This window comes from Glycine soja, chromosome 3, assembly GCF_004193775.1.
Source record: "Glycine soja cultivar W05 chromosome 3, ASM419377v2, whole genome shotgun sequence".
Classification (NCBI taxonomy): domain Eukaryota; kingdom Viridiplantae; phylum Streptophyta; class Magnoliopsida; order Fabales; family Fabaceae; genus Glycine; species Glycine soja.
Window position 1 is genome coordinate 37730774 of NC_041004.1, and position 10872 is coordinate 37741645.

General features: G+C 35.4%; 1 protein-coding gene across 1 annotated transcript; it reads left to right on the forward strand.

The window, feature by feature from the left end:
- Nucleotides 1–478: 478 nt before the first annotated feature.
- Nucleotides 479–9974, forward strand: LOC114406760 (TBCC domain-containing protein 1-like). Its single transcript, XM_028369563.1, has 9 exons — nucleotides 479–1292; nucleotides 1578–1718; nucleotides 3255–3635; nucleotides 4949–5053; nucleotides 7351–7491; nucleotides 8371–8574; nucleotides 8775–8867; nucleotides 8999–9110; nucleotides 9549–9974. Exons 1-9 carry the CDS (start codon nucleotides 816–818, stop codon nucleotides 9590–9592), a joined length of 1698 nt encoding a protein of 565 aa, XP_028225364.1. The 5' UTR covers nucleotides 479–815; the 3' UTR covers nucleotides 9593–9974.
- Nucleotides 9975–10872: the final 898 nt, after the last annotated feature.

The window sequence follows — 10872 nt, forward strand, 5'->3', positions numbered from 1 at the left end:
GCCCGTGGATACTGTTATGAAAGAAATATGTAAACGGTGGTTTGGGTTGGGTGATAATGCTTTGCATGGCAGACGTTAGTTGATGATGTCGAATTGTTCCTGCCAGTATCCATATGAATGTTTTGTAAGGAAATCAATTTAGGATGCCTTAATATCCTAATAATGGCTCAATTGAATGAGAAATATCTCCTAACCGTAATTTGATGAATACGTTTAATTATAAATTAATCAAATAAATTATGTTACGTGTTCATGATTTTCGATAACAATTAATCATTACTTTTTGTGAAAATAATTTTGTATTGATATCATTATTAAAAAAAAAAAAGTTAAGCCATCAAAATGGTATGATCAAGCAGAAGCCAAGCTAGATTTAATATTTAACTAACTATAAAAGAAAAAAGATTCCCTCCAACCAGTAAAAAAAAGGCCAAAAGTCATTTTAGTTTCCGTGTCCGTGAGAAAACTGAACAGCATTGTAACTCTTTTCTATTCAACCAAACAGGAAAAACAGAAGAGAAAGCATTACGTAATTAAGTAGTAGCAGAAACGTGAAAAATTGGAAATTTAGCAGCAGCAGTGCTCAGTCTCAGTGTATGTAGTTGTAGCTCAGTGAAAAATTCCGTGCCAATCCGACCTGAAAAGTTAACCAATTGCCCATTGTTCAGACTCAACAAATCAAAGCACGCCACGTCACCATAAAGCCATACGGTAAACTCCACCAGAACGCACCCGCATGTCTCTCTTCTCCCTCTACTTTGTTCCCGAATCAAAGATCTGCAACTCTCTCTCATGATTTTTCTCTCGGTGTTGCCATGACGGAACCGACAGAGCCATCCACGTCATCTTCATTGGCGAGGGACCCAACCACCGTGGTTCACCCAAGGCGCGAGCCATTCGAGCACGGCCTCTTGCCAATCCCGCGCCTCATCTTCTCCGACCCGACGCAAACCCTAATCTCGTTGAAGCAGAAGCTTCTCGAGTTATCCTCTAACCAGCGAGTCGACTCGGCGGCAATCTCCGAGTCACTGCAGATCCCCATTGAGCACGCCAGGCTCGTCCTTGATACCCTCGCCTCGATTCTGCACTCCGACTCCGAACCTCTCGTCGCCGCCAAGCTCGAAGAAATCGATTCCGTCGGCGTCGACGTCCATGATCTGGTTTTGTTCCTCTACATTCAATCCTACAAGAGGCTCCTCCCGCGCACGCACAAGGACTCCGCCGCCGTCGCCGATGTCTGGCCTTCCACCTCCGCCTTCGACGGCTACTTGTCCGCTCTCTCGCCGCTTCAGGTGAATTCTTCGTTTTCCTTCAATCCTAGCTTTTTCGGTGACGCAATTCGATGTGTTATTCTGCGGTGCGCTATTAGGCATTGAGGTGTTGTTCTGGAGTCTGGACCAATGCATTGCTTAATTCCTGTAATCTTGGATTAATTTCTTGTGGATATTTTGACTATCGAACACTTGGATTTGGTTTTATTTATTTATTATTAGCTGGTGATCGGTGCTTTTTCATTCGTTATGATTCTATTTCTGTTTCCTATTCTGTTGTTGATTCTGATGTTAAATGTTTTGCAGCTCGTACGCAGCAACAGTCGGCGGTTTATGCCGTCCCAGGCTGATGAAGAGGCACATCAATTGTCGTATCTGCAAAAGCACTTGGCTAACATTGTGTCTCTTCTAGCAGAGCCTGTGGAGGGAGAAGGCGAAGAGTCCCTGGTTTGTTAATTTACTGTATGCTACCTATGGGTTGTTGCTGATTTTCACTGCAATCCATTATTTCTATTATTCTCAATACCAGACTTTGCATATGGGATCGAGTATTGTAATTCATATGATATGATGCTTTGGTGAGGCCGAATACTAACCTGAAAGTGATTGAGTGTCATGGAAAGTAATTTTGCATTGTTTGTTGTATTCTTTTTTTTGTGTCCAACGATTCCTCCTTGCTCCTGTTAAATGACATTATTAATTTGTTGCTTAATCATATTGGTCTATTGTTTAGTGTTTACTCATTGCCATATATTTTATCCAAACTTTTGATACTTCGTGCTTATTTTTTAAGATCTCAGTTGTTAAGAATTTTGGTACAGATAGATTTCATGTCCCCATCCAGTAAGATTGAAAATTTGTACTCTGATTTTATGACATTTCACTAGCTTTGCAGTACCCTTGTGGAGGGCAGAAACATGATTGTATAGTTTGTCCCACTCTCGTTTGATTTAATTGGGGTCGTGGTGGGTTACATGTATGATTAAGAATCTCATGCAAGTGCTACTACATTTGGTCAAAACTCTTGTGTCAATCCTTGCTTATATATAAGTTTCGTACACAATTTATCAGTGATCTATTTGTCTTTAAGAATGAGGCTGGGGTTGTGATCTGCTGAGTCAGCTATGGTCCAATGAGTTATGGATGTGCCACCTGACAATTTGTGCTAATAACAGTGAAATCCAGTCTGCTGATTTATATACATGCCCTAGAGAGAATTAGCATGACTGGGTAATTTCTGTGTTATGGATAAGCAGCCTTTTCATTTTTGTTTGGAGGTGGGGAATAAAATCAGGCATTTGTGTTGTTGGCCTTTTCTTTGTCCTTGTTTGGTATTAATTTGATAAGGAAGTCAGCCATCTACTCTTTTTTTATGATGCCAACTTCTCTTGATGTTAATACTATCCCCCTCACTTCTTTGCACTAATTATTCATTTTGTTTGTTTCACATGCATTTGTCAATGCATATATACTTGCTGTCATTAAAAATCGTAATATTAAAAAATATGCTGGAGATACAGTAAGATTTATTTTCTTTTACTCCAGCATCACATATCAGTGTATCACATAGTTCATCATACTGCCACCTTTTCATTGGGGCATTATATATTGTGGCAGCAGTGGGTTTCCTTCTTTCTTTTTTTAATCTTAGTAAATTCAACTTTAAGACAGTGTCTTGGTAGAGTGGTAAAGGTTGCTACCTCAAATCCTGTAAACAGTTTCTCCGCTTTCAGATGTATTGTTGCATATACGTTATACCTACCTTCCAGACCCCATTAAGCGGGAGCCTTACACACTGGGTTGATACTTTTTTAGTGAACTCAACTTTATAGCCTTAGATCATTTGTGTTATTGGAGGAAAATATGAGGATTTTTTTGTGTTTTCTTTAATTAAATGTCTCATTTCATTGATTAATTTTCCATTCTTCAATATATGTTTTTCTTTTAGTTCTTAGTTCTATTATTGTTTTGCTTATTTGATAGGTTTTAACCATGGATAGATTTGAGCATCTTGGGTTCCTAATTCGGTTTGGTGATAAGGGATCAGAAGGAAATTCTTTTAGTCAATGTTCTCCTTTTTTTGCAAACTCAGACCCTGACATGCCTGCTGTTCCCGTTCCTGCCGCACAAGTTCATGATTGGCTTCTGCAGAATATAGTGTCTGCTTTGGAATATATTTCTGAACGGACTTCTTCAAAGGAAAATGGCCCAGCTAGTGCCTCTGATCAGGATGTTGCCATGACTGACGCAAGCACTGTCTCAGTTAAGGTCTCAACAGGTACTAGAGGGGCAAGTTTCATTGAAGGGATCTCTAAATCGTCATATGCTAAGCATGCATCTGACATTAAAGGTTCCTCCGTTAAGGTTTGTCTTACACATGTTTCCATATATTTTTTTTGTTTTTTAAGTATAATTTTGCTTGTAATTTGACTATTGAAGCTATTGATCCTATGTAAGCTTTTAACTCTTAATATTATTTTTCTTATAAAACTGCGAATAAGTGCAATTACATTCCATATAAGCATCTGCTTTTGAATAAATAGCTTTGTAGCTCTTAGTGTTCTAACTTGATACAATAAAATGACTGATGCTTGCTTTTGGGTATTATTCAGATAATATTTTCTATCAAAAGGTTTGGAATTTGAAGCCGCTAGAGTTAGTCTGCTTCATATCTTAACAACTTATGTACAAGTAGATTTAGGTTCTTTATTTGAACATTATTCAGAGTGTTTAATGTATTATCAACCAGTGTTGGACATTATTGTTGCCATACCCCACGTGGATCATGTGGTTGTTAACATGCATTAAAGACTTGTACCATGTATTCTAATTGTTGCATTGGTTTTACAGTAGGAATAGTATATCTATTAAGATTTGGGTGAAAGGGAAGGGAAAATCAGTTCTTAACATTATAAAAGATATTAAGTGTTTTATCATTACAGTTTAATTTTGACAAATCATTTTTTCAACTTCCTTTCAAACTTAATTATAAGAGACAGATTGTGGGTCAAATATGGCTTCACTGAAAAGCTTTAAAGTGAGGAATTTTGAATTATCAATCATTTGTTCTACTGGAATGCCTATAAAACCAATATACGCATAATGATATTGGTGATATAGGCATATTTGAAAAAAAACCATATAAAATAATCAACACCAGCTGATCATTGGGTTAGTTTGTTAATTCAAGACGAGTTAAGTTTTTAACATCCCTACTAACAGCTTAAGATTTATAACATCCCTACTCACAGCTTAAGTTTTTAACTCCTGATTGGGTAACATTAGAGATAGTTTTTTGTTTTGAGGGGGGATAGCTTGTAGAATAGAATTTTGGCTGGTTGGGTACCTAGCGGTTAGCTAGATCTTTGGTTTCCAAATTCAGGTTGGTTAGCATGTATTAGGTCACCATAGTTTTGTACCTTGCAAATGCTAGGATGTATATACAACAGTACCGCTTGTACTAATTTTAATGTTCTATATATATATATATATATATATATATATATATTATATTAACTAGTAGCTGATATTTGAAGTTTCGTTTGAGTGCTTAAGCGTTAAACATTTTTTTCTACTCAATCAGCTTCTTATGCATTTACTTCATATATTTTGGAAACCGAGATCTTGAAACTTTTGTCACTATAGGCATGCTTATTAATTATGTTTGGTCATTGCAGGTTCTAAATTGCCACGAGTCTGCCATCTACATCTTAGCACCATTGAGATATGCTACTGTCTATGGATGTTCAGATGCAACAATAGTTCTAGGAGCAGTTGGCAAGGTAATACCTAGTAGCTTTGTGCCTGCTTTTAGAAAGAACATAATGATTTTATGCATCTAGAAGGAACAATTATGGTATGAGTTTTCCTACCAAAATATTGGAAACAATATTATCTTGTATTTTAAATGGTACGATGACATGCAAGGAAGATGATACTGATATGATGATAGCTGTCAAGTGGGCATGCCTTCAAGTGACTGAGATTTCCTTAGGATTTATAGTTCTATTGGGCCAATTTGGATAAACTTAGTCATTTTCTTTGTTAGGAGCTAATTTGGATAAACTTTTCAGTAAGTACTTAAAGGAGAAGAAAATGAAAAGAGCCAAAGAAGTAAAATAAAATAAAATAAATTAAACTTATCCCATAAGTTACAATTAACCGATGCACCTTAACCTTTGCATAAGCTCCCACATCTATCTTCTTTGCAAATTGCAAGTTGTGGTGCATAAATGTGTTTTAACTTATTGGAGAAATTTGATATACTTTACCTCTTCAATTCGTTTATTTTCTTTTCCTATAAGTGTTCATTGAGAAGTTTAATTCAATTGAACCAAGATATTTCATCATGCCTCTGGTCTTATATATAAAAAGCGAACAGTAGTATTTTTTTTGTCCTAATTATAAGAAACATTTGACCACTTTCAAATGTATTAATCACTAACATGTGGAACTGCCTTCTTCTAATTGTCCTCTTTGTGATGAGGAAGAGGAAACGGCTGGTCATGTAATGTATTCATGCATAAAAACTAGGTATCTATGGTGGGAAACTTTGAGTTGGGTCAATAGAGTGGGTCCTTTCTCCATTGAGCCTCGAGATCACTTTAAGCAATTCTCTCTATGGAGTGGGAAAAGTTCAGTGGATAAAAGATGGCAGGTCCTTTGGGTAGCTCTATCTATGACTATTTGGAAGCATAGAAACTCTTTGGTATTCAACAACCAGATTTTCTGCTCCGAAAAAGTCATGGATGAAGCTCTATTCCACACTTGGACTTGGTTAAATGGAATGGAGACAGACTTCCATCTTCATTTTAACCAATGGTCTACTAGATTTAAGGAAGAAATGTCTTAGGGATGTTTGTTGTATGGGTTCTCATCTTATGAGATATTTTTTGCAGTTGGGGTAGGCAGAATATGCCTCTGTAATTATATATCATTTTCAGTACACCTAGTACTGAAGTTTTATTAATACTATCAGATTTTTGCAGTGCAAAAAAAAAAATTTCCTTTTATACCCTTAATTTATTGTGAAGTCTATTAATGAGATATCACACATTTTCCAAGAAAGTGGATACATTTATTGAGTTATTAACAATATAATACTCATTGGTTGAAAAAATTATTCCTTGGATTGTGAGTATTGTCATTTGTATCTAACCACCACTTAAACCTATTAATTCAATGGGTAATTTTGGAATGAAATTTAAATTTATGACAATATTAAATAAAATTAACAAATTAGGTATTTTTTTCTTATATATAGGACCGGAGGTAGTATTTTTTACAAATCTAACCTTGAATATCATAAATTCCCAAGGAATAGTGTAACCAATATATTGTTAAGGTGATTGTAGCTATACTATAAAAAAAAATTTCGTACCCCATTGCCCAGAGGCTCTTCGCTATGCGAAGGTATGGGGGAGGGATGTTGTACGCAGCCTTACCCAGAGGGATGTTGTAGCTATACTATAAAAGAAAAGAGAAAATGTAAAGACGGAAAGGTGGCAATCAATCAGAAGGATTAAATATGCAAAAGTAAAGACTTCAACTTTTGTTGAGTTGGTGGATGATTGTTGATGCCTAAACTTATTTGAATGCAATGTTTCTTTTGCCACTGTTTCTTCATTACATGAAATTTGGAAGGAATTTTTTTCTCATTTGGTTTTGCTTCGGTGAATCTGTGCTTGGTGAACATCACTTCCAGGCCATTAATACGTTATTGTTGGATGAAAATCTGGCCATTTTGATGATTTTTTACCTAAACTATTTGTCACCCATCACATATAACACTTTTCAACAAGGTACTTTCAGGTGCATTTTTTTGTTAATTACTCTCGGATAATTCACCCTTCTGGACTCATCTGCCTGCTTTTCAAAGGACTTATACTTTAAAAGACATAATGAAATTATTTACTTATCATATTAAAAATCATTGTTTATCTTATGCATATGTGGGCTGTCTATGTTGACTTGGTAACTCCGAAGCATTTTACTGATCTTATGCCTACCATTAGTGTTAGAATAACTGACACTTAATTGGCAGGAAAGAAATTGATCTCCATTTTTTTTACTTTGACAGGCTGTGAGAGTTGAACACTGTGAACGAGTTCATGTAATTGTAGCAGCAAAACGTATTTGTATTGCTAATTGCCGTGAATGTGTTTTCTTTTTGGGGGTGAATCAGCAACCACTTATTGTTGGTGATAACCATAAGCTGCAGGTAAGCTGCCTCATTCACTGTTGCATTATATATGGAGTTGGTGCTCTGCCATTCCATGTTTCTTACATTAGAATGTAACTAAAAAATTTTGGAATTGTGTTTAGCCCTTATTTGGGATGCTCTTACAGAAAATACAAAATGATTGATCTGTGATATATCGTATGTGGCTTATATGATATCCAAGAACTGCAAAAATACTGTTACATCCTTGGTTATAGAGAAATTATAGTTATAATTTATACTAGTGTTTTAATTTTTAAATTATATAACCCAGGGAATACATAGTCTCTGACCTATATGTTATTGATAATGTAGAGTTAATTGTAGAGAAATAGATGGCAATGTTAACTCAATGATTAAGTGTTAAGTAATGAAATGGATAAGCTCATACTAGTCTTCCAAGATTAGTATATTTGATTCTTTGCAAGAGCAAGCATTGGAATTTATCTTCAAAATCTAGTAGCAGATAGTGTAAAATTTCTTTAGACTTGAGAGTTTATGGTTATGCATTGTTAATGTAAAAGGTTTTACACTGTCAACTAATCAAAAGTCACTATTGGTAACTTGGTATAACTTTAGGATAGTTATTGTAAAAGTCAACAAACTTACCATTCATGGCGGTTTATGATTGGCCGAGTGTAAAACTTCTTTACATTGCTAGTGCATAGACTATTTACTAACCATTATTTGAGACCACTAAAAGTGTGGTTTTTGGTTTATGAAAAAAAAATGGTATTTGGTCTGTGGCCTCTAACAAAAGGTCTACTTTTTCTGTTCACACTTTTGCTTCTTCTAGTAGTACTAGCTTCTTATAATGTATCCTTACTCTTCTCATCTGGATTCATTGCATGAGAATTTTCTCCCTCACAATGTTAACAGGTGGCTCCCTATAATACTTTTTATGCCCAATTGGAGGAGCATATGAATGAAGTTAGAATTGTGCCCTCAGTGAACCGATGGAATGAACCCCTAGCATTGGGCATGGTTGATCCCCATGATTCATTATCTCATCCAGCTGGTGTCTCTGATGTTCAAACTGAGTCTGCTACACAGGTGGACCCTGAGCAGTTCACTAATTTTGTGGTAAGGACTTTATTCTTATACTGACTTATAGGGAAAATGGAGATATTTACTTTTAATTAGTCACATTTAATGGATTTCAATATGTTCACTATTGGCTGGTATCTTGTTTGGTAAATTTTCTGGGATGAAGAATGTTCAAGGTTTCGTATTTCTTTCTTTAGTCACATGCTTTGTTTTTGGTCCATGCTGTTGGCACACAGATTCCAAGCTGGCTTGGAGGAGAGTCCACTGGGTTTAAAAAAGACAATCCATTCACGTTACCTGATGCTTATATGGCATCTCAGCATAAAAATGTAAGTACGGAATCAATTGAGTAATATATATTAGTGATTGAATTTCCAAATTTTTTGGTGATGAAACTGTAAAAGGCTGTATTTTAGGTGAAATATATTTTCATTTGAATGAAGTTGTATCTTCTCTGCAGCACAAAAATTTAGAGGAGATAAGGAAACTCTTACGAGAAGCATCTTTAGAAGAAAGTCGCAAACGAGAATTGTCATCTGCCCTCCATGTCTACTTCAAGGACTGGTTATATGGTAACCGTCTTTTGTTTTTTACCATTGCCTTTTATTCTAACATATCTGAATTTCATCTTTACAATGAACACTCTGTATTCCCATTTAAGCTTTTTTTCTTATGTATGTCCTTGAAGTTGAAACTTGGACTAATTCTCTACCAGGCATATGATTTTGGTGACCAATGTTTTGTGGAAATTTCTCTGATACCTTTAATTGTGGAACCTCCTACGATGACCACTGAATTCAATAGTAGTTTCATTCAATAGTCACGTAACAGTCAATATCACTCCAATTATTGTCCATATGTTTATAACGTATGTTTCAGATATTTTATACAGAATATTTTGTCCATGCTAGTTGCTGATAGGAGATAGTTTAAGGGAGGAGAAATGCTCTAATTATTGTCAAGAGGATGCTATGCAGATAATGCTAATAATTTGTTTTCTGTTGTGGCAGCCTCGGGAAACATTCGTCAGCTTTATTGTCTACAAGGTGATTGATCTTTGTCCAGACAGTGCAATGACACAGTGAACGATGGTACAGGAACGAGGTTTCTGGCTTCCTTTTTGAACTTCCTCTTCAATTCCTCTTGCCAATTCTATTGGCCTCATAGGTGGTGAGATCAGATGAATTAGAGTGCCCACATATTTATGCCGTGACATCAGCAGTGCACAGAATGCAGTGAAAAATACAGTTGCTAATCTGATTGTAATAAAAATAATTACTGTAACGTAGTATTTCGTTATAGCCTAAATTAATGGCCTTTGTGAGAAATTCCGGCTGCCAGCATCTAGTGTACTGTATTTCATGTCTTCGAACTTCGAGTTGTTCCATTTAATTAAATTTCCCTTGAGTGTCTGTTGGGACCTCTTTGTGAATTTACCTTGTAGCATTAACGTGTCGACATTTGTTTCTTGCATTCCTACTATTGTTTTCTGCACTTTCCATTGCATTTCCAAAAACTCATTTTGGAATGCAAATTTACATTCTGAAATGGATTTCTTGAATGCAATGACAAGTGCTGGAAACAAAAGTGGGAGTGGAAAACAAAACCCATTAACGTGTCTGATTTATAAGTAATGAGCGAGGATGGGTTGGAGATTGTTCTAGACAATAAATGACCCAACTTCGGTTTAACGTAAATAACTAGTCTATGTATTTCTGAACTTTATACGCAGTCAATTTTTGCCCGTAGTAGTACTGTTTGTCTCCACCATAATTTCGGTGTATATGGTGACTAGAGTAATAATGAGATGGAAGTGGCAGCATGGTGGACGTGGTATGATGTTGAAAGTGTTCTTCACGATATCATGTCACCATATGATTGTTATATAACATGTTAGAACGTCAGGATGGCTTAGTGAATGGTTGGATTGAATGAGAAAAGCACATGTAATTTATAATCAAGTTTTGCTCTTTTTCCCCCGTGAACGTATAATGATAAGTGAAATGGTAAAAATGAGATAGAATGGAATGGGATATAATTAACTAAAATTATCTTGTATATATTTATGATGCGATAAAAAAAGTTGTTTCATAGTCCAAAGTTGAAAGGGAAAAAAATAAGCGGATAAAATGAAAATAAAAAGGAATGCATTTTATTAAGTTTAATTTTATTATAATATGCTTCATATAATCTAAATGATAGCCAACCAAAAAACAAAATTAATAATAGAATAAATTATTTTATTCGTTCTATTCCGATTTGTCCCTTTCCAATTCCCATAAATAAACTTATTCTCAACGTCAAAAATGTACTTTGACCTTTGAAGAGAAAAAA

Excerpts from the sequence above, each read along its gene's own strand:
- LOC114406760 (XM_028369563.1), top strand. The coding sequence starts at position 816 with ATGACGGAACCGACAGAGCCATCCACGTCATCTTCATTGGCGAGGGAC. Across the intron at positions 8,575-8,774 it reads AGCAGTTCACTAATTTTGTG|ATTCCAAGCTGGCTTGGAGG; the intron begins GTAAGGACTTTA and ends GTTGGCACACAG. Across the intron at positions 9,111-9,548 it reads CTTCAAGGACTGGTTATATG|CCTCGGGAAACATTCGTCAG; the intron begins GTAACCGTCTTT and ends CTGTTGTGGCAG.